At 45.4% G+C, this 25490-nt stretch overlaps 1 protein-coding gene across 3 annotated transcripts in view; it reads left to right on the forward strand.

Moving 5' to 3' along the window:
- Window positions 1-10846: 10846 nt before the first annotated feature.
- The window catches only part of LOC148454261 (uncharacterized), a 41478-nt gene continuing 26834 nt past the window's right edge, over window positions 10847-25490 (forward strand). For 2 of the 3 annotated variants that reach the window (XM_088461128.1, XM_088461129.1), the window contains exons 1-5: window positions 10847-10929; window positions 15065-15256; window positions 15521-15638; window positions 15759-15856; window positions 15993-16527. In XM_088461128.1, coding sequence (XP_088317254.1) covers window positions 15554-15638; window positions 15759-15856; window positions 15993-16527 — 718 coding nt within the window. In that variant the 5' untranslated portion in view covers window positions 10847-10929; window positions 15065-15256; window positions 15521-15553. Of the gene's footprint in view, window positions 10930-15064; window positions 15257-15520; window positions 15639-15758; window positions 15857-15992; window positions 16528-25490 lie in introns of those variants that run through there. The other variant, XM_088461127.1, reaches the window with a different exon arrangement.

The raw sequence follows: 25490 nt of genomic DNA on the forward strand, positions 1-25490 counted from the left end.
TATGCGTTTTAAATACGGTGATGACTGTGTGAGAAAGGTGCATGAATGGAGTGACATCACCAGGAGCTGTGAACACCCTTTCCCTGAGACGGGCAGCTTTGATCCACGTGTTCTGAAGTGCCTAGAGAGTCAAATAGTGACACTGTTTAAACCTAAAGCGCAAATAAAGCATATGCAATTGTTACAAATGTGGAAACAAGAGGTAGGAAGATGGAAAGTAAATGATGAACAAGGAACTGACCATCCACCTCCCTATAATGACCCTCCCCTAAGCAATTCTATACTGAAACCCAGTAAGTCTCTATATCCCATACTACATGACGGGGGGTTGGAAAATAGTCAAATACAAGAGGATGATTTTGACTGCATACAGGAAGAAGCTTTGTTGCATCAGCTCGCCGCTGACATGCAGCGACAGCTGGCAACAAATATAAGTGCCCCAGAATTAGACAGAAAGGTAGAAATACCATATAAAACTGCTCCCGCCCATACACCCTCCAAATTGCAAACCAATCCAATCCCACCTGAAGATGGTCACTTTCCAACAACTCAGATTCCTAACACAAGCACTATGTATACCCCAGTGTTACAGCAGCGACGACGTTCCACAGTTTCCATCCCCACTCTAACTCAATATGCCGCCCCGTCATACACACCTCCCCCTGAGGCACAGAAGAAGCCCAACCGGGAAAAACACACTTATACACAACTTTCCCCATTACGCATAAGATCATCCATGAGAACTACACCCAGCATAGACTATAAGGTTTTAAACAACACAGGACAGGTCATATACAAACAAACACGTGAGGGAGGATCTAAGATATACTCTGCTGAAGCAAATAACAGCACAACTGGAGAATACACCGTGGTAATGGGAGACCTCAGTAAGAATAAAGAATCAGGCTCCCTTTATCCTATGCGTACCATGATCATCCCTGGCAGACCCGCAGTTACAAATGCCGACGGGGTTGAAGCATCCCCTGCAATTCCCCCGGCACAGTTTGAGGTTTATCACCCCTTCACTAAAACAGATCTAAAGGAAATTGCTTCCGCTTTTCCAGATCCTAGAAAAGATGTCACGGCAACTTGTGATTTTATCTCTAGAGAACATAGAATACATCAATTTACGGCTAAGGATTTAATCCAAGTCATAAATGTTTGCTTCACAGAGGATGACGCAAAAGAAATATTAAAGGTGATGGCAATCTCTGATGACTCAGCAGAGAAGGCCCAAGTTGATCTGGCCGCAGCCAAATTTAAACAACATCTTAGAGTCAAATTCCCCCCTGTTTCACAATGGGACAAACTTTTCTCAATTTCTCAGAAGGCAAATGAAACTGTCTCAGAATATTTTGACCGTTTCAAAATAGAAGTTCCACGATGCACGGGAGGTGGTATAAAGGCCGATGATGGAGTAGAAAATCGAGCATTGCTGGTTTCCTGTTTCATGATGGGTCTCAACCCCAAGCTTAAGCAGCTAGTTTCTAGTACTAAATTGGGATGGAGAGATGCTGCTCTATCTGATGTTGTGGGTGAAGCCCGGGGTCACGAACGCAATCTAGTAAAGCCAGCTAGTGCACTCATAGTTGAGCCAGTATCCCAAACCCAATTTAGACCAGCTTCACGTAACCGTCAAAATAGACCACTCAGTGAACCCAAGTATCCAGCCCAGCAGAGGACTGCTGGAAGATGGACAAAACCATCCCGATCGGGAGACCGTTCCCCGCCTCAACAACTAGTCTGCTTTACCTGCGGCATAGCTGGTCATATTTCCTGAAATTGCTCACAATCCTATAAAAATAGCAGGGATACCACTCCTCACACTTTCCAGTCCCGTGCTCAAGATAGGCCCCAAGTCAGTAGCCAAACCCCATCCGGTCCTAACCAAAGCTCCCCTTTAAATGCAAATAGCCGCCCTTGGACCCATGAGGGAAGAGGGCGGTGGGACCAACAATACTGATGGTCCGGCAATCCTGTGTCCGCTGTTTGCAGTATAGTGCCTGTGAACATGAATGAGCCTACAGTGACCCTAAAAGTAAATGATGTCCCTGTGGAATTCTTGGTGGACTCAGGAGCCTCTCAGTCAGTCATGCGAACTGCACTACCTACCCAGACGCTAACCGGACACAGTGTTGCAGCAGTGGGAGTGTCTGGCAAAGTCCAGCAATTCCCGGTGCTATCACAAAGCAGGGTCCAAATAGGACCCCTGCAAGATACCCATGCTTTCTTACTAGCATCCAATGCACCCCAAAACTTACTAGGTAGGGATCTACTATGTAAAATGAATGGGATAATATACTGTACACCGGACGGGGTGTTTCTGGATGTGCCTGGCTCACATGCTACGATGGTTCAGGCATCTCTAGACATACCTGTCCCTTTACTTACTTTCCAGTCAATATCAAAAGATCAGCGAGCTCTGTCTCCTCAACATGAGGCAGTATTACAAGATGTACCCCCTGTCTTATGGGCAAACCATAAAGATGAAGTAGGACTATAACAGGATATTACACCTGTAGTAGTGATGTTACTTCCAGGAAGGAAAGCGCCACGCATTGTCCAATACCCATTAAAACCTGAGGTTGAAGAAGGAGTGTTTCCCACCATCTCCTCTCTTCTCCAGCAAGGGGTCCTGGTTCGCTGTTCAAGCCCAGCCAATACCCCAATTTTTCCTATAAGAAAGCCAGGACCCTCTAACTCTTACCGTATTGTACAGGATCTCCGCGCCCTAAATTCAGTAGTACAAACCTGCCACCCTGTTGTACCCAATCCTGCTACAATACTGAGCCAAATACCCAGTACTGCTGCATATTTCACAGTCATAGATTTATGCTCAGCTTTTTTCTCCGTACCCCTTCATCCAGATTGCCAGTACCTTTTTGCTTTTACTTACCGAGGGTTACAATATACCTGGACTAGGCTTAGTCAAGGATATGTTGATTCCCCCAGTCATTTCAGCCAGGCACTACATGACAAGCTGCAACATTGGATGTCAGCACATGACTCAGTGCTTATTCAGTATGTTGATGATTTGCTGCTTTGTTCCCCATCTCTGTACGCCTCACTACAAGATTCACTGTCTCTTCTAACTTTCCTTGCCACTATAGGTTTAAAAGCCAGCAAAACCAAATTACAACTTTCACAAGACCGGGTGCAATACCTAGGTCACTGCCTATCACAAGGATTTAGACATCTCTTACCAACACGCACGGCTGCTATCACAGCAATGACTATTCCAAGAACACAAAAACAAGTCCGTACGTTTTTAGGGATGACTACCTTTTGCCGACAATTCATTCCTGGATATGCTGCCATATCTCTGCCACTACAGGAACTAATCTCCATCACAAAACCAGACCCAATCATACATAATCAGCAAACAGAACAAGCTTTTGATTTACTCAAAGCAGCCCTGATTACTGCTCCAGCTTTAGGACTGCCTTGTTATACTAAACCATTCTTTTTATTTTGTACAGAACTTTCAGGATGCGCTGCGGGAGTTTTAACACAAAAACATGGCGATTGGCATCGGCCTTTAGGGTATTACAGCGCACAGCTTGATACCGTCGCCAGAGGCCTAACCTCAATGTTTGCGTGCGGTAGCTGCAGCAGCTCTGCTGGTGGAAAAAACGGCTGATATAGTTTTAGGACATCGATTGTATTTAAATGTCCCACACGCAGTATCAGCGTTGTTGAATGGTTCTGCAACCAAACACATCACTGCATCCAGGTTGACCAAATGGGAATTGGCTCTACTTATGCCTCCCAACCTGATATTACAGCGATGTACCACACTTAACCCTGCTACATTTCTCCCAGGTGTGACTGGACAGTCACAAGGGGTGGAAGGTAAGGGAAATGTCCTAAATGTTGATGATCATGACTGTCAAACACTAACACAACATCTTTGTACCCCAAGGCCCGACATCAGAGACACAGCCATAGCAAATGCTGAACTTACCTTTTATGTTGATGGTAGTTGCCACAGGCAGAATGAAAAAGGAATACTAACGTCAGGATATGCCATCATGAGTGACACTGATACAATTGAGGCCCAGCCTCTTCCTCCCCCACATTCAGCGCAAAGGGCAGAACTTATTGCACTAGGAAGAGCATGTGAATTGGCAAGGGATAAAACTGTAAATATCTACACAGATTCACAATATGCCTATGGTGTGGTACAAGATTATGGGGCCATTTGGAAATTAAGGAACTTTTTGACTTCTAGTGGAACCCCCATATCTCATGCGAACATTGTTAAATATTTGATGGAGGTAGTATTGCTCCCAAAGGAGGTAGCTGTAATAAAATGTCAAGCACACACCAGTCAACAAGATCCAGTTTCCTTGGGGAATGCTAGGGCAGATGACGCTGCTAAGAAAGCGGCTATGGAAGCGGCTCACACTGATCAAATACATGGGGTCCCACAGTTAGAACCAATTGTGTCATTTCATATGTTTCAACCTGTTACATATCAGAAATTAACATGTCTATATGAGTCTTGTTCACAGAAGGAAATCTCCTCGTGGAAGGCCAAGGGATGTGAGATTGATGACCTGGGAGTTTGGAGAGACAAATTGGGAAGACCAATTGCACCAAAATCACTGTTGCCTAGCTTGGTTGAGGCAGCCCATGGCCTTACACATGTCGGAAAGGAAGGCATGGTGAGGACAGTCAAATTATACTGGTGTGCTCCAGGGTTCTCCTCATATGCAGGTAAGAGAGTGCAATCGTGCCTTACCTGTTTGCGAAAAAACCCAGGAAAGACGGTCCCAACCCCAGTGAAGCACATTCCGCCTACACGAGGACCTTTCCAAGCAATACAGATTGATTTTATTCAACTTCCACCTTGTAGGAACTTTAAGTATGTTTTGGTAACTAGTGACATTTTCTCAGGATGGGTTGAAGCTTTTCCAGCCGTAGCATGTACAGATAGTTTTACAGCTAAGAAAATTGTACAAGAATTCATATCCAGATATGGTATACCAAATATTATCGAATCAGATCAGGGCACACATTTCACAGGACAGGTGTTTCAGGAGATGTGCCGACTTATGGGAATAAAGTCTAAGTTGCATTGTGTCTATCGCCCCCAAGCGGCTGCTAAAGTGGAACGCACTAATTTTACAATAAAGAGTAAATTGTCAGAGATCACTGCAGAAATGGGAATGGTGTGGGTGGATGCACTACCCATAGTCTTGCACAGCATGAGGATAACTCCTAAGCCTCCTCTAAATCTCTCTCCTTATGAGATCTTGTTTGGCCGTTGCCCAAACCTAATGCTAGGCCCAGAAGACGGTCATGCCACTCTACATGACTTGACTACCAAATATGTTCTTGATATGCAGAGACAGTTCAGGAAAATCCACAAGGGTGTAATAGATAGCCAGCCATCTAATGATGAGGAACAGAATTGTCATACAGTTAAGACAGGAGAATTTGTAATGGTGCGAAATTTTTTACGTTCAGGTTCTCTTGTAGACCGTTGGGAAGGACCCTACCAGGTATTGCTGACTACCTCAACTGCTGTCAAGGTCGCAGAAAAGCCTACCTGGATTCATGCTTCACACATCAAGAGGGTAACCGGATCTGTACCCGTCAGCTCTCTGACAGACGAAGCTAACGAGGAGGCTGACCTGACCCCAGCTCTGGAAGGTCTGTTCCAAGGAAAGTAAGCTTGGTCATGACTAGGATAAACAGGATGGAGGATGAGAGGGCCTGGCACACAGGTTTCCTCCGCCCCAAGAATAAGGAAGGGAAATGTGATTGGCGTTTTACAGAAGTAGTGGTACTTGCAGCCTGTTTAGTCTTAGCCATGTGGATGGCAGGGATTGTCACATATTACATCCTTATTAGGATGATGGGAATTGGAGGAGGGCAGGAGACCCCTGGTGAGGTGGTAAGCAGGGTGGTGCAGCACTCCAAGAACGCTCCCGAATCTCTTGTGACTTTTGGCCCTTATTTACCCACCACGATATCCGGTGGGATAAGAAAAAAGAGAGAGGCAAGGGAACGGAGCCTTTGGGAGAAATGCCAAGGGTTGCCTAAAATTCCTCACTGTATATGTAAATATTGTGGTCCAAATCCTGAATTACGGTGTATAAGGTGGTGTACAGATGAGACTCCTGTATGGGGAAGGATGACCCGAGAAGCCTCCCCCATGGATAGTAAAGAGTGTTATAAAATGGCAAATGTATTCAGGTGTATATGTAGAAATTGTGGTAGAATTCCTGCACATGAATGTATCATATGGTGTTATGAAATGGATGGAGAAGGACTGTATCACACAAGCACTGAAAGCCGGGTAAAACGAGTAGCTACCCATAATGATGCAGACTTGGAATTTCCAGTTGAGAGTTATAACCCAATTGCTAGGGCCAGCGCATATGGGAGAAATACATTTGTCGAATTAGCCACTACAGCTGCTGACAGTGATTCCTTTTGTGTAGCTCCGCCCATGCATGTTGGAGCAGCCTATAAAACTTGTTTCATATGTATCCCTATATCAGTAAAGGAGCTAAATGACATTAGCATATTGGATGATAAAAGTCTTAAATTTGAAGCTATAACTTTTGATTTGATAGGAACTACTCGTCCCCAAGAGAACGCACGAAGGTTTCATCTCACTAAATACAAAATAGAGTTACAGCCCAGTATATTTGAAAAACACTGTTGGAATATTACCAGTAAAATTAGACTACCACTAGTTCTAGGTAATACTGAGAATTGCATACTGACTGTTGAAGCCAGCTATATATCTTCAGACCTGTATATGCCAAAAGGCATATTCTTTGTATGTGGTAATATAGCGTACTCTTATTTGCCTGCAAATTCTACTGGTGTATGTTATCTAGGTAGATTGACTTTTGTTGCAGCTCACTCAAATATTAGCAAGACTGAAGATTTTATTAGGGATAAGAGGTCTCTTTCCCCGAATTGTAGATCTGATCTGGCCTTGTTATCACCATCCCAATACATAGCTCTAGCCGCTTCTCTGGTAGGAGTGCCAGGCCTTAGCCTGTACAATACCCGAGTAATCAACAGTATTGCCTGTGGGTTAGCAAAGACAATAAATGCCACTAGTACTGCAATTGCATACATAAATGCAGAACTAAGGGAAGTTAGAGAAGGAATGCTACAAAATAGAGTGGCTATTGATTACTTATTATTAAAGGCTGGGAGTGGTTGTGAACAATTCAAGGGATTGTGTTGCTTTAATATCTCTGATAACTACAACCCAATAGAAAAGAAAATTCAGGATCTACAGAGTATACAAAAACATTTAAATCAAGGAAATGAGTGGGACCCTTTTGGATGGTTAGGACAAGGTATGTCAAGGTGGCTCACTCGTATCCTTTTTTTATATGGGTTATTTCTTTGCCTTCGCATTTATCATCTATCTGGGAGTTAGATGTGTACCAGTGATTCTACGCCACTGTTCCAAAATAGGTAAGGCCAATGGAAAGAAAGTAGTCCAGGTGATGGCAATGAAACCTGTAACCACTTATTCTCCTGTAGATGCTTGAAAGAACAGGTGTTAGTATTTAGGCACATTATGCTTTTCCCTTTTCTGCTTATTTCTTACACGCACATGTACCCGGAACAAAGTCTAAAGGCAGCACCTCCTCTGAGACTCATGAGGATGATTAAAAGCTTTCATGTCCACTGTCGCTCCTATTCTTTTACTATATCCTGAGGAAGATGGTAGGCCCCTCACCATCTCAATGACTCGGGAGTGAATCAGGCGTAGGCCCTCAGGTATAGTGCTATCTCTTATAAAACTCTAATTTCCTTTTTCTATCTCACAAAGAAGAAGAAGTATCTAAATTTTGATGATTATGGTGTTAAGTAAATTAACAACAGGGAGGACTGTTAAGGCTGGAATGAAATACCTCTATATTGCTTGCAAAATATTCTTTTTACAAAGTGATTTTATGTGAATGCATTAAACTGTCTTGAGCTAACTATTGCAGTGACCACAACGGTTTGGAATGGGTTAACCACATAATAAGAAGTGATTTCATTTTATTCTGGACTATAAGTTATAAGGACACGTTGGAAGTATGAGATATGGAGATGGAAATAGAAACTTATCCCGATACCGTATTGATTAAAAAGGATTAAAATGATCATGCCACCTGGAAATCAAGATGGACAATGGACCTGTTGACTAGAGACTCCTATGAACTATAATGAACTACTTTATACCCCCTAAAGTGAAGACTCTGCATTTCTCGTCACGTAGCCCAGTAATTTTCCCCTGGACTTGCCTTATTTGCCCACTCCCCTGAACGCCCCTTGCTATCCCCTCACCTCCTTTGTCACCTCCCTGTCACACCTTCTGATAACGGATTAACAAATCATGTTTCTGTAATATGATGTATTGCAATGTAATTATGTACACCTTTTTCATTAATCATTGTTATTGGAGTGCATAAAATGTATTGTAACCTAATGACATATAGGATATCTTGTTGATAACTCAATGTGCATGGTCCACGTCCATGCGCACAAATTTGTGACTGGTCCAGCTGAATAAATCTACCTTTGTTTCACTACAAGATGTCTTGAAGATTTTATATTATCAGTGCCAAAAGCTCATTGATGGGATGCATCCGGCATCACGGCAGTCAGGATGCAGAAGGTAAGTAGAGGGTCTGGGGGTAGGGTTAGGGTCTAGCACTATGGGTGCAGGGTTAGATTAGGGTACGGAGAGGATACTTTCAGGCACTATGGGAGGAGGTTAGGGTTAGGCACCAGAGAGAAAGGGTTAGCATACCGATCAACAAGTGTCGTATGTTAGCCCTGTAGTGATCTCGGCGTTGGGATTCTGACTGCCGACATTTCATACCCAACCCCACATGGATAACCCCCAAGCCTTGTGGGCTAATGTTCTGTGGACTGATGAGTCAAAAATTTAACCTCCAACTTTCCTACTTTACTGGGAACACTTAGCGGGTGGCAATCGGCCACGACCGTTGGCATCCTGAATGTCAAATCCTGGCAGGGGTGTAATGACAGGCGTTGAAATCCAGATGCCTGTCATTTTACCTATGCCGGGAGCCCGACGCCCAGCATACCGATCGAAGGTAAGCCAGGTGGCGGGCGCGGCTTGCCGTACGGGGGAGGGATAGGTTAGGGGCTCCTGGGGGGGACTTAGGGTTAGGCTGCAGGGAAGAGGGGGGTAGGTTTAGCCCCTTACAGGGTGGGTTAGGCACCCCTTAGGGATGGTTGACGGGCTGTTAGTAACTGGTTAAAATACTTACGTGGCGGGATCTTCACTGCCGGTCTTCAGCTGTCAAGATTTGAACATGCGTCCAGCGGTATTCCATACCGATCCCCACTTAGCACCCCCTCCTCCCTTACTGGGCACACTAAGCACCCCCCTCCCTCCCTTACTGTGCACACCAAAGCCCCTTCCCCCCTTACTGGGCACAACTAGAGTCCCTCCCTCCCTTACTGGGCACACCTAGAGCCCCTCCCTTACTGGGCACACCAAAGCCCCTTCCTCCCTTACTGAGCACACCTAGAGCCCCTCCCTCTCTTATTGGGCACACCTAGAGCCCCTCCCTTACTGGGCACACTAAGCACTCTCTACCTCCCTCACTGAGCACACTAGTTATTCCCTCCCTCCCTTACTGAGCACACTTCGCACCCACTCCTCCCTTACTGGGCACACATAGCACCCTCTCCCCCCCTCACTGGGCACACTTAGTACCCCCTCCTCCCTTACTGGGCACACTTAGCACCACCTCCATCCTTTACTGGGCACACCTCGCACCTCCTCCTCTCTAACTGGGGACTCTTAGCACCCCCTCCTCCCTTACAGGGCACACCTAGAGCCCCTCTCTCCCTTTCTGGGCACACCTAGAGCCCCTTCTTCCCTTACTGGACACACCTAGAGCCCCTCACTCTCTTACTGGGCACACCTAGAGCCCCTCGCTTACTGGGCACACCAAAGCCCCTTCCTCCCTTACTGGGCACACTTAGAGCCCCTCCCTCCCTTACTGTGCACACCAAACCCCTTTCCACCCTTACTGGGCACACCAAAGCCCCTTCTCCCATTACAGGGCACACCTGGAGCCCCTCCCTCTCTTACAGGGCACACCTAGAGCCTCTCCCTCCCTTACTGAGCACACCTGGAGCCCCTCCCTCTCTTACTGGGCACACCTTGAGCCCCCTCCTTCCTTTACTGGGCACACCTGGAGCCCCTCCCTCCCTTACTGAGCACACCTGGAGCCCCTCCCTCTCTTACAGGGCACACCTAGAGCCCCTCCCTCCCTTACTGGGCACACTTAGTAGTAGGTGTATTAGGGCACCTGTGGTGGGTAAATAGCGCTGTAGGCGGCATGTCCCCCTGTACATCACTGTAGGGGGCATTCCCAGCACTCACACAGATACTGGGCAGCCCCACAGCTCCCCCTACAGTATGAGCAGATACCAGATGGGATTGTGCACCCGGACACTGCCTGTAACCCCGCCCCCGGCTCCGCCCAGCGCCTGACGTAAGGATAGTTATTTTTTGTAAGTGAGGATCTGCCTGTGCGTTCCACCCGACTTCCGGTATGTGCGGTCCACCTAACTTCCGGACTGTGCGTTCCACTTGACTTCCGGACTGTGCGTTCCACCTAACTTCCGGACTGTGCGTTCCACCTGACTTCCGGACTGTGCGTTCCACCTGACGTCCGGACTGTGCGGTCCACCTATTTTCTTGTTTGTGCGTTCCGCAGGCAGGATGTAGGACTGTACTTTCCGGGAGGTTGTTCGGCGGGAAAACGCAGAGAGGAGACATCACTGTGTCCGGCATCAGCAGGTAATATACCTACTATACAGGGGGAGCAGCCTGTGGTGCCTACTATAAAGGGGGAGCAGCCTGTGGTGTCCTACTATACAGGGGTGGCAGCCTGTGGTGTCCTATTATACAGGGTGAGCAGCCTGTGGTGTCCTATTATACAGGGTGAGCAGCCTGTGGTGTCCAACTATACAGGGGGAGCAGCCTGTGGTGCCTACTATACAGAGGGAGCAGCCTGTGGTGCCTACTATACAGGGGGAGCGGCCTGTGGTACCTACTATACAGGGCGAGCAGCCTGAGGTGTCCTACTTTACAGAGGGAGCAGCCTGGGGTGCCTGCTATGCAGAGGGAGCAGCCTGTGGTGTCTACTATACAGGGGGAGTAGTCTGTAGTGCTTATTTTAGAGGAGCAGTATGTGGTGTGCTACTCTACAGGGGGAGCAGCCTATGGTGTCTACAGGAGGAGCAGCCTGTGGTGCCTACTATACAGGGGGAGCAGCTTGTGGTATCTACTATAGAGGGAAAGCAGCCTGTGGTGCCCTACGATAATGGGGAGCAGCCTGTAGTACTCTATTATACAGGGGAGCGGGTTTTGGTACCTACTATACAATGGGATAGGCCTGTGGTGCCTACTATACAGTGGGAGAGGCCCGTAGTGTCCTATTAGTATTATAATGGGGGAGCAGCCTGTGGTGTACTGTTGTTATACAGTGGGAGCAGCTTGTGGTGTCCTGTTATTATACAGGGGGAGCAGCCTGTGGTGTCCTTTTATTATTATTATTATACAGAGGGAGCAGCCTATGGTGTCATGTTATTATTATTATACAGAGGGAGCAGCCTGTGGTGTCCTGTTATTATTATTATACAGGGGGAACAGCCTGTGGTGTCCTGTTGTTATTATTATTAATATACATGAGGAGCAGCCTGTGGTGTCCTGTTATTATTATACAGGGGAGCAGCCTGTGGTGTCCTGTTATTATTATTATTATACAAAGGTAGCAGCCTGTGTTGTCCTGTTATTATTATTATTATTATACAGAGGGAGCAGCATGTGGTGTCCTGTTATTATTATACAAGGGGAGCAGACTGTGGTGTCCTGTTATTATTATATGGTAGCAGCCTGTGGTGTCGTTATTATTATTATTATTATTATTATACAGAGGGAGCAGCCTGTGGTGTCGTTATTATTATTATTATACAGAGGGAGTAGCCTGTGGTGTCCTGTTGTGTGCCGGCCTCTGAGGATCCTTATTGGGCTGGGTCACAGGAACGTCTGACACTGACCAGGGCTCTATGGTTGGGGGGAAAGGGGAGACATACTGGTCACTCAGTGTTACATGTCTGACTGTGGTTATACAGATAACGGAAACTCTGATTGGGGCCCTCCTGTAAGTGGAGACCACTCAGACGTTACAGTATATAGAAGTATATTTAGTATTTATCAGACTTAAAACAAACTATTTTCTATAAAATAAAAATAATGAGCCAAAGATTGAGGCCTGTGTGTAATGGGATGTATCATTTGTTGAGGTTAATTATTCTATAACAATTATTTGCCGCCGTCTTCTTACGATTCTGTATGTAATATATACAGCTCTATAATGTATAGGTTACTGTGCAAGTGTTATTCAGCTCCACCGTGAGGCGTTTCCTATTCACACGTCAAACCATGATCAGCTCTGCAATGAGCAACAGTCCTCATATATTACTTAGCTCAGCCACCAGCCGGTTACTATACTGGCATCAGATTTAGGTAAGCTGTCCAGCGAGCCGGTTACTATACAGGCATCAGATTTAGGTAAGCTGTCCAGCGAGCCGGTTATTATACAGGCATCAGATTTAGGTAAGCTGTCCAGCGAGCCAGTTATTGTACAGGCATCAGATTTAGGTAAGATGTCCAGCGAGCCGGTTACTATACAGGTATCAGATTTAGGTAAGCTGTCCAGCGAGCCGGTTACTATACAGGCATCAGATTTAGGTAAGCTGTCCAGCCAGCCGGTTACTATACAGGCATCAGATTTAGGTAAGCTGTCCAGCGAGCCGGTTATTATACAGGCATCAGATTTAGGTAAGCTGTCCAGCGAGCCGGTTACTATACAGGCATCAGATTTAGGTAAGATGTCCAGCGAGCCGGTTACTATACAGGTATCAGATTTAGGTAAGCTGTCCAGCCAGCCGGTTACTATACAGGCATCAGATGTAGGTAAGATGTCCAGCGAGCCGGTTACTATACAGGCATCAGATTTAGGTAAGCTGTCCAGCAAGCCGGTTACTATACAGGCATCAGATGTAGGTAAGCTGTTCTGTGAGCCGGTTACTATACAGGCATCAGATTTAGGTAAGCTGTCCAGTGAGCCGGTTATTATACAGGCATCAGATTTAGGTAAGCTGTCCAGCGAGCGGGTTATTATACAGGCATCAGATTTAGGTAAGCTGTCCAGCGAGCGGGTTATTATACAGGCATTAATTATTATTCAGCTCTGCAGTGAGCAAAATGCTAATCAGACATTATACAGGCATCTAATATACATCTGAGCTTGTTACGCTCTGCAGGGAGCAGGTTTTCATTGAGCAGGTTAATATATGAACATTGCACATTGTTAGGCTGTGCAATGTATAATACACATATATTGTGCATTAAGTAATAATATTGCATTCATAGGAATATAATCTCTCCTCCTAGACAGCTTTGTAAAGTTTCCTTAATATATTCATAGATCACCATTATATAGATGTCTATAACACTTACACTCGGTCCAGTCACTGTAATAGTATAATAGCTTGCAGCTTATTGATGTGATCTATACAGTCTGATATTGTCTATGGCAATGAAGTATCAGACATGTATTTACTCCCAGACTGAGTGTACAGTCAGCATTCAGTATAGGTGATCACATATAGTGGGTCGACCTTTCTCTGGGATGAGAGAAATTAGTAGGAGATGGCAGCACAAGAGGTTCCTGACCGGCTACCCTGATGCGCTAGGCAGTGCAGGGGGCATCAGTGCCACTTACCCCCCCGTGCAGATTTTTCTCTGTAGTGAAGCAATAGTGGAGATGTGTCCAGGAGGAGACAGGGTATTCCTCTGGTATAAATTGGACGCAGGTCACATGATCACTTCCACTGGACCCGGAAGTGGGATTGCTGCTGACGTGTGTTTTGCCTCTATCTTGTTCACAGTTACAGCCTTGATGTACAGCCTGTGTCTTTATGTAAGGTGGAGGCAATCGTTTCACTACTATATTGACTAACATTGATTTGGTCCAGTGACATTGTCATGGTCAGTGTTATACATTAAAGTCTTCGGACCAAATCAATCTCAGTCAATACAGTAAACCTGCTGACTGTGGAGTTGAGTGGATCTGGGGATGTCACAGTGACATCATTTATATCTATAGTAATAATACAGGGATATGACTGGGGAGGTGAGGGGATCTGGGAGTGTCACAGTGACGTCACTTATATCTATAGTAATAATACAGGGACATGACTGGGGAGGTGAGGGGATCTGGGAGTGTCACAGTGACGTCACTTATATCTATAGTAATAATACAGGGACATGACTGGGGAGGTGAGCGGATCTGGGAGTGTCACAGTGAAAACACATATCTATAGTAATAATACAGGGACATGACTGGGGAGGTGAGGGGATCTGGGAGTGTCACAGTGACATCACTTATAGCTATAGTAATATACTGGGACATGACTGAGGAGGTGAGGGGATCTGGGAGTGTCACAGTGACATCACTTCTATCTATAGTAATAATACAGGAACATGACTGGGGAGGTGAGGGGATCTGGGAGTGTCACAGTGACATCACTTATATCTATAGTAATAATACAGGAACATGACTGGGGAGGTGAGAGGATCTGGGGGTGTCACAGTGACATCACTTATATCTATATTAATAATACAGGAACATGACTGGGGAGGTGAGGGGATCTGGGAGTGTCACAGTGATATCACTTATATCTATAGTAATAATACAGGGACATGACGGGGGAGTTGAGGGGATCTGGGAGTGTCACAGTGACATCACTTATATCTATAGTAATAATACAGGGACATGACTTGTGAGGTGAGGGGATCTGGGAATGTCACAGTGACATCACTTATATCTATAGTAATAATACAGGGACATGACTGGGGAGGTGAGGGGATTTGGGAGTGTCACAGTGAAATCACTTATAGCCTTAATAATAATATAAGGTCAAGATATGGGATTTGGGAGTGTTTGCTGTGATATTTAGTGTCTCCCCCAAAACATAGGATTATACATTAGTGAAGAAGACACCCGGTGATTGTGAGACAAACAGCAGCCATCCCCGTGTGCCAGGAGGACTGAGCAGGACCCAGAGCCCCATCACAGTGCCTCCACCTCACTCACTGATACATGAGAGACACAAAAACCAGAAGGTCTTGGAACTCACCAACAAGATCATTCAACTGCCTACTGGAGAGGTGACTGCTGGGAATGGGACATTATACAGTAACACCAGGGGATGTGTCTGGGTGATGACTGGAAAGGAGACTGCTGGGAATGGGACATTATACAGTAACACCAGGGGATGTGTCTGGGTGATGATTGGAGAGGTCACTGCTGGGAATAGGACATTATACAGTAACACCAGGGGATAACTGGAGAGGTGACTTCTGGGAATGGGACATTATACAGTAACACCAGGGGATGTGTCTGGGTAATGACTGTATCATTGTGTGTGTCAGGTTCCCTTAAAGTGTCAGGATGTCACTGTCTCCATGCAGGAGGGGGAGTATATAGAGGAACACACGGGTCTGTACAAGGACGTGATGATGGAGAATCAACGGCACCTCACATCACTGGGTAAGAGGAGACTGTCATTTATTGTACAGGGGGGAGCAGGTATTGGGGACCCCCTATATACACACATCACCTGATAATCACATATCTACAATGTAATCAGTCAATGTGTGTTTCCCACAGATGGAACCAGTAACAGAAATACCCCAGAGAGATGCCCCCGTCCTCTTTATTCTCAGAATTGTACAGAGGAGATTCACAGGATCCCACAGGAGCATCAGGTAGATGGGTGACAAACAGCATAGAAGGAACGCTATCAATATATGATGTGTAGAACAGTTGTGTGTTTCTTATTTATTGATTTTAGACTGTATTATTTCATTGAAAGCCGATGGTAATATTTTATGGGTTATTTAGGGTGAAGATCTGGCTGATAATAAGGCAGAAGATATAGAGGGAGAAGAGACATATGTGACTGATATAAAGACAGAAGGTATAGAGGGAGAAGAAGAGACGTATGTGACTGATATAAAGACAGAAGGTATAGAGGGAGGAGAAGAGACGTATGTGACTGATATGAAGGCAGAAGATACGGAAGGAGAAGAGACGTATTTGGCTGATATAAAGACAGAAGATCTAGAGGGAGAAGAAGAGATGTATGTGACTGATATAAAGGCAGAAGATATAGAGGGAGAAGAGACGTATGTGACTGATATGAAGACAGAAGATACGGAAGGAGAAGAAGAGACATATGTGACTGATATGAAGACAGAAGATATAGAGGGAGAAGAAGAGATGTATGTGACTGATATAAAGGCAGAAGATACAGAGGATGAAGAAGAGATGTATGTGACTGATATGAAGGCAGAAGATATAGAGGGAGAAGAGAAGATGTATGTGAGGGGTGATCAGCAGTGTAAGGAGGAGGAAATCCCTACAGATATCAGCACAGGTGAGTAATAAACACTTATTACAGAAAAGAGTCACATATTCTCCCTGCTCAGTCACTATAACAGTCTCTTATCCTACACCCTCCTCTGTCAGTACAAACTAATGAGGGAAATGTATATGCCCAGTGGGGGAGTCAGGAGACATCTCAGAATAATTTTTGCAGTACCATCCAAGAGTTCTGACAATTCCTCTTTTCACATTCTGATTCCCATATAATAATACAAGGAGGTCAATAAGGCCCCTTCTTTGGACATAATTCAGTCCCATGTTCGTCTGACACATCGGATGTTAATATTTCACTGTTGGATTAATAACTTCAAAAAGACCATTCTTGTCCTGTCACAGAGGAGGGTGAAATTCCTAGGCATGCTGTTCCACACCTCCCTGAAGAAGGTCTTTCTGCCTTTGGAAAACATTGTTATCATTCAGGCCTTGATTCACTTGGTCCTGTGGAAGAGGCCAGTTTCGATCCATCCGTGCATGCTTCTGTTGGGATAACTTATGTCCTCTGAGGCAGCAGAGTCCTGAAGAAATATTATGGGTTCCAGGGAACCCTCACTTTTAGAAATTGGAGTCCTACTATTTGGGACCCATCACATATTATGGAGGATGAGGACAGGAAGCAGTTAAGGCAGTGCTGGGGGGCAAGCAGGGGGCTAGGGGCAGCCAGTGCTGGGGGTAGAGAGTGGGAAAAGGTAGAGAGCTTAAAGTAAGTAACAGAGGGTTCATCCTCGCCTCCCCCCCACACACAGTTGTTTGCTAGTTAGTTGTACCCCCTTCTGGCCACCCACCACTCTCCTCTGTCATTAGCAGCCGCAAGAAGTTACCCACAGCACCAAACAGCCACCTGTTCACACCCAAAGCGCCAAACCCAGGGCAGCGGCAAATACACGATTATCTGGGAAGGGGGGTTTCTATACATTTTTTTCTTCTAACCCTAATCTTCACCCTAACCCTCCACTTGGTGGCAAACCCCAACCCTCCCTCCTGGTGCCTAACCCTAAAAAAAAAAAAGAGACAACCATTTTTGTGTTGACGTTTTTGTCCCTGTCGACCTATTGACAGTTTAACATCTGGTGTCTATCTAGACAATGTCTTCCTTTATACTGTCATGGATATTACACCTCTTCCCTGCAAACCTGGGGGCAGCATGTTACACCTGTCTCTTATCAGCACTGGTACTTACATCTTATCTTACACTACATCTCATGTATATTACACCTCTTCCCTGCAAGCCTGGGGGCAGCATGTTACACCTGTCTCTATCAGCACTGGTACTTACACCTTATATTACACTACATCTCATGTATATTACACCTCTTCCCTGCAAGCCTGGAGGCAGCATGTTACACCTGTCTCTATCAGCACTGGTACTTACACCTTATATTACACTACATCTCATGTATATTACACCTCTTCCCTGCAAGCCTGGGGGCAGCATGTTACACCTGTCTCTATCAGCACTGGTACTTACATCTTATCTTACACTACATCTCATGTATATTACACCTCTTCCCTGCAAGCCTGGAGGCAGCATGTTACACCTGTCTCTATCAGCACTGGTACTTACACCTTATCTTACACTACATCTCATGTATATTACACCTCTTCCCTGCAAGCCTGGAGGCAGCATGTTACACCTGTCTCTATCAGCACTGGTACTTACACCTTATCTTACACTACATCTCATGTATATTACACCTCTTCCCTGCAAGCCTGGGGGCAGCATTTTACACCTGTCTCTATCAGCACTGGTACTTACATCTTATCTTACACTACATCTCATGTATATTACACCTCTTCCCTGCAAGCCTGGAGGCAGCAGCATGTTACACCTGTCTCTATCAGCACTGGTACTTACACCTTATATTACACTACATCTCATGTATATTACACCTCTTCCCTGCAAGCCTGGAGGCAGCATGTTACACCTGTCTCTATCAGCACTGGTACTTACATCTTATCTTACACTACATCTCATGTATATTACACCTCTTCCCTGCAAGCCTGGAGGCAGCATGTTACACCTGTCTCTATCAGCACTGGTACTTACATCTTATCTTACACTACATCTCATGTATATTACACCTCTTCCCTGCAAGCCTGGGGGCAGCAGCATGTTACACCTGTCTCTATCAGCACTGGTACTTACACCTTATCTTACACTACATCTCATGTATATTACACCTCTTCCCTGCAAGCCTGGAGGCAGCATGTTACACCTGTCTCTATCAGCACTGGTACTTACACCTTATCTTACACTACATCTCATGTATATTACACCTCTTCCCTGCAAGCCTGGAGGCAGCATGTTACACCTGTCTCTATCAGCACTGGTACTTACACCTTATCTTACACTACATCTCATGTATATTACACCTCTTCCCTGCAAGCCTGGGGGCAGCATGTTACACCTGTCTCTATCAGCACTGGTACTTACACCTTATCTTACACTACATCTCATGTATATTACACCTCTTCCCTGCAAGCCTGGGGGCAGCAGCATGTTACACCTGTCTCTATCAGCACTGGTACTTACACCTTATCTTACACTACATCTCATGTATATTACACCTCTTCCCTGCAAGCCTGGAGGCAGCATGTTACACCTGTCTCTATCAGCACTGGTACTTACACCTTATCTTACACTACATCTCATGTATATTACACCTCTTCCCTGCAAGCCTGGGGGCAGCATGTTACACCTGTCTCTATCAGCACTGGTACTTACACCTTATCTTACACTACATCTCATGTATATTACACCTCTTCCCTGCAAGCCTGGGGGCAGCATGTTACACCTGTCTCTATCAGCACTGGTACTTACACCTTATCTTACACTACATCTCATGTATATTACACCTCTTCCCTGCAAGCCTGGGGGCAGCATGTTACACCTGTCTCTATCAGCACTGGTACTTACACCTTATCTTACACTACATCTCATGTATATTACACCTCTTCCCTGCAAGCCTGGGGGCAGCATGTTACACCTGTCTCTATCAGCACTGGTACTTACATCTTATCTTACACTACATCTCATGTATATTACACCTCTTCCCTGCAAGCCTGGAGGCAGCATGTTACACCTGTCTCTATCAGCACTGGTACTTACACCTTATATTACACTACATCTCATGTATATTACACCTCTTCCCTGCAAGCCTGGAGGCAGCATGTTACACCTGTCTCTATCAGCACTGGTACTTACACCTTATCTTACACTACATCTCATGTATATTACACCTCTTCCCTGCAAGCCTGGAGGCAGCATGTTACACCTGTCTCTATCAGCACTGGTACTTACACCTTATCTTACACTACATCTCATGTATATTACACCTCTTCCCTGCAAGCCTGGAGGCAGCATGTTACACCTGTCTCTATCAGCACTGGTACTTACATCTTATCTTACACTACATCTCATGTATATTACACCTCTTCCCTGCAAGCCTGGGGGCAGCATGTTACACCTGTCTCTATCAGCACTGGTACTTACATCTTATATTACACTACATCTCATGTATATTACACCTCTTCCCTGCAAGCCTGGGGGCAGCATGTTACACCTGTCTCTATCAGCACTGGTACTTACACCTTATATTACACTACATCTCATGTATATTACACCTCTTCCCTGCAAGCCTGGGGGCAGCATGTTACACCTGCCTCTATCAGCACTGGTACTTACATCTTATATTACACTACATCTCATGTATATTACACCTCTTCCCTGCAAGCCTGGGGGCAGCATGTTACACCTGTCTCTATCAGCACTGGTACTTACACCTTATCTTACACTACATCTCATGTATATTACACCTCTTCCCTGCAAGCCTGGAGGCAGCATGTTACACCTGTCTCTATCAGCACTGGTACTTACACCTTATCTTACACTACATCTCATGTATATTACACCTCTTCCCTGCAAGCCTGGAGGCAGCATGTTACACCTGTCTCTATCAGCACTGGTACTTACACCTTATCTTACACTACATCTCCTGTATATTACACCTCTTCCCTGCAAGCCTGGAGGCAGCATGTTACACCTGTCTCTATCAGCACTGGTACTTACACCTTATCTTACACTACATCTCATGTATATTACACCTCTTCCCTGCAAGCCTGGGGGCAGCATGTTACACCTGTCTCTATCAGCACTGGTACTTACACCTTATCTTACACTACATCTCATGTATATTACACCTCTTCCCTGCAAGCCTGGGGGCAGCATGTTACACCTGTCTCTATCAGCACTGGTACTTACACCTTATCTTACACTACATCTCATGTATATTACACCTCTTCCCTGCAAGCCTGGGGGCAGCATGTTACACCTGTCTCTATCAGCACTGGTACTTACACCTTATATTACACTACATCTCATGTATATTACACCTCTTCCCTGCAAGCCTGGAGGCAGCATGTTACACCTGTCTCTATCAGCACTGGTACTTACACCTTATCTTACACTACATCTCATGTATATTACACCTCTTCCCTGCAAGCCTGGAGGCAGCAGCATGTTACACCTGTCTCTATCAGCACTGGTACTTACATCTTATATTACACTACATCTCATGTATATTACACCTCTTCCCTGCAAGCCTGGGGGCAGCATGTTACACCTGTCTCTATCAGCACTGGTACTTACACCTTATCTTACACTACATCTCATGTATATTACACCTCTTCCCTGCAAGCCTGGGGGCAGCATGTTACACCTGTCTCTATCAGCACTGGTACTTACACCTTATCTTACACTACATCTCATGTATATTACACCTCTTCCCTGCAAGCCTGGAGGCAGCAGCATGTTACACCTGTCTCTATCAGCACTGGTACTTACATCTTATATTACACTACATCTCATGTATATTACACCTCTTCCCTGCAAGCCTGGAGGCAGCATGTTACACCTGTCTCTATCAGCACTGGTACTTACACCTTATCTTACACTACATCTCATGTATATTACACCTCTTCCCTGCAAGCCTGGGGGCAGCATGTTACACCTGTCTCTATCAGCACTGGTACTTACACCTTATCTTACACTACATCTCATGTATATTACACCTCTTCCCTGCAAGCCTGGGGGCAGCATGTTACACCTGTCTCTATCAGCACTGGTACTTACATCTTATCTTACACTACATCTCATGTATATTACACCTCTTCCCTGCAAGCCTGGGGGCAGCATGTTACACCTGTCTCTATCAGCACTGGTACTTACACCTTATCTTACACTACATCTCATGTATATTACACCTCTTCCCTGCAAGCCTGGAGGCAGCATGTTATACCTGTCTCTATCAGCACTGGTACTTACACCTTATATTACACTACATCTCATGTATATTACACCTCTTCCCTGCAAGCCTGGGGGCAGCAGCATGTTACACCTGTCTCTATCAGCACTGGTACTTACACCTTATCTTACACTACATCTCATGTATATTACACCTCTTCCCTGCAAGCCTGGGGGCAGCATGTTACACCTGTCTCTATCAGCACTGGTACTTACACCTTATCTTACACTACATCTCATGTATATTACACCTCTTCCCTGCAAGCCTGGGGGCAGCATGTTACACCTGTCTCTATCAGCACTGGTACTTACACCTTATATTACACTACATCTCATGTATATTACACCTCTTCCCTGCAAGCCTGGGGGCAGCAGCATGTTACACCTGTCTCTATCAGCACTGGTACTTACATCTTATCTTACACTACATCTCATGTATATTACACCTCTTCCCTGCAAGCCTGGGGGCAGCATGTTACACCTGTCTCTATCAGCACTGGTACTTACACCTTATATTACACTACATCTCATGTATATTACACCTCTTCCCTGCAAGCCTGGGGGCAGCAGCATGTTACACCTGTCTCTATCAGCACTGGTACTTACACCTTATCTTACACTACATCTCATGTATATTACACCTCTTCCCTGCAAGCCTGGGGGCAGCATGTTACACCTGTCTCTATCAGCACTGGTACTTACACCTTATATTACACTACATCTCATGTATATTACACCTCTTCCCTGCAAGCCTGGGGGCAGCATGTTACACCTGTCTCTATCAGCACTGGTACTTACATCTTATATTACACTACATCTCATGTATATTACACCTCTTCCCTGCAAGCCTGGGGGCAGCATGTTACACCTGTCTCTATCAGCACTGGTACTTACATCTTATCTTACACTACATCTCATGTATATTACACCTCTTCCCTGCAAGCCTGGAGGCAGCATGTTACACCTGTCTCTATCAGCACTGGTACTTACACCTTATATTACACTACATCTCATGTATATTACACCTCTTCCCTGCAAACCTGGGGGCAGCATGTTACACCTGTCTCTATCAGCACTGGTACTTACACCTTATCTTACACTACATCTCATGTATATTACACCTCTTCCCTGCAAGCCTGGAGGCAGCAGCATGTTACACCTGTCTCTATCAGCACTGGTACTTACATCTTATCTTACACTACATCTCATGTATATTACACCTCTTCCCTGCAAGCCTGGGGGCAGCATGTTACACCTGTCTCTATCAGCACTGGTACTTACACCTTATCTTACACTACATCTCATGTATATTACACCTCTTCCCTGCAAGCCTGGAGGCAGCATGTTACACCTGTCTCTATCAGCACTGGTACTTACATCTTATCTTACACTACATCTCATGTATATTACACCTCTTCCCTGCAAGCCTGGGGGCAGCATGTTACACCTGTCTCTATCAGCACTGGTACTTACATCTTATCTTACACTACATCTCATGTATATTACACCTCTTCCCTGCAAGCCTGGGGGCAGCATGTTACACCTGTCTCTATCAGCACTGGTACTTACACCTTATCTTACACTACATCTCATGTATATTACACCTCTTCCCTGCAAGCCTGGAGGCAGCATGTTACACCTGTCTCTATCAGCACTGGTACTTACACCTTATATTACACTACATCTCATGTATATTACACCTCTTCCCTGCAAGCCTGTAGGCAGCATGTTACACCTGTCTCTATCAGCACTGGTGCTTACACCTTATCTTACACTACATCTCATGTATATTACACCTCTTCCCTGCAAGCCTGGGGGCAGCATGTTACACCTGTCTCTATCAGCACTGGTACTTACATCTTATCTTACACTACATCTCATGTATATTACACCTCTTCCCTGCAAGCCTGGGGGCAGCATGTTACACCTGTCTCTATCAGCACTGGTACTTACACCTTATATTACACTACATCTCATGTATATTACACCTCTTCCCTGCAAGCCTGGGGGCAGCATGTTACACCTGTCTCTATCAGCACTGGTACTTACACCTTATCTTACACTACATCTCATGTATATTACACCTCTTCCCTGCAAGCCTGGGGGCAGCATGTTACACCTGTCTCTATCAGCACTGGTACTTACATCTTATCTTACACTACATCTCATGTATATTACACCTCTTCCCTGCAAGCCTGGGGGCAGCATGTTACACCTGTCTCTATCAGCACTGGTACTTACATCTTATCTTACACTACATCTCATGTATATTACACCTCTTCCCTGCAAGCCTGGAGGCAGCATGTTACACCTGTCTCTATCAGCACTGGTACTTACACCTTATCTTACACTACATCTCATGTATATTACACCTCTTCCCTGCAAGCCTGGAGGCAGCATGTTACACCTGTCTCTATCAGCACTGGTACTTACACCTTATCTTACACTACATCTCATGTATATTACACCTCTTCCCTGCAAGCCTGGGGGCAGCATGTTACACCTGTCTCTATCAGCACTGGTACTTACATCTTATCTTACACTACATCTCATGTATATTACACCTCTTCCCTGCAAGCCTGGGGGCAGCATGTTACACCTGTCTCTATCAGCACTGGTACTTACACCTTATATTACACTACATCTCATGTATATTACACCTCTTCCCTGCAAGCCTGGGGGCAGCATGTTACACCTGTCTCTATCAGCACTGGTGCTTACATCTTATCTTACACTACATCTCATGTATATTACACCTCTTCCCTGCAAGCCTGGGGGCAGCATGTTACACCTGTCTCTATCAGCACTGGTACTTACATCTTATCTTACACTACATCTCATGTATATTACACCTCTTCCCTGCAAGCCTGGAGGCAGCAGCATGTTACACCTGTCTCTATCAGCACTGGTGCTTACATCTTATCTTACACTACATCTCATGTATATTACACCTCTTCCCTGCAAGCCTGGAGGCAGCAGCATGTTACACCTGTCTCTATCAGCACTGGTACTTACACCTTATCTTACACTACATCTCATGTATATTACACCTCTTCCCTGCAAGCCTGGGGGCAGCATGTTACACCTGTCTCTATCAGCACTGGTACTTACACCTTATCTTACACTACATCTCATGTATATTACACCTCTTCCCTGCAAGCCTGGGGGCAGCATGTTACACCTGTCTCTATCAGCACTGGTACTTACACCTTATCTTACACTACATCTCATGTATATTACACCTCTTCCCTGCAAGCCTGGGGGCAGCATGTTACACCTGTCTCTATCAGCACTGGTGCTTACATCTTATCTTACACTACATCTCATGTATATTACACCTCTTCCCTGCAAGCCTGGAGGCAGCAGCATGTTACACTATCAGCACTGGTTTTTAGTTTAAATCTGGCAAATGAGAGACCAACTCATGATGCCAAACTCATAGGACAGCTCCTCCAGCCATAATCTGGTGGCTGTGGACCTGTGCGGTGGTGCATTGTCCTGCTGAAAGAGCCTCTGCCGCCTGTGTAACTGCATGAATACACCTAGTATCAAGCCTCGTTTATTGTCACTTATATCGTAATATGCTGCCATCGTCACTGCATATTGTATGATAACAGATTACACAGATATCTGCCTAAATATAGTAAATCAATTGA

Source organism: Taudactylus pleione, unplaced genomic scaffold (assembly GCF_031769625.1).
Source record: "Taudactylus pleione unplaced genomic scaffold, aTauple2 ptg001020l, whole genome shotgun sequence".
NCBI classification, from domain to species: Eukaryota; Metazoa; Chordata; class Amphibia; order Anura; family Myobatrachidae; genus Taudactylus; species Taudactylus pleione.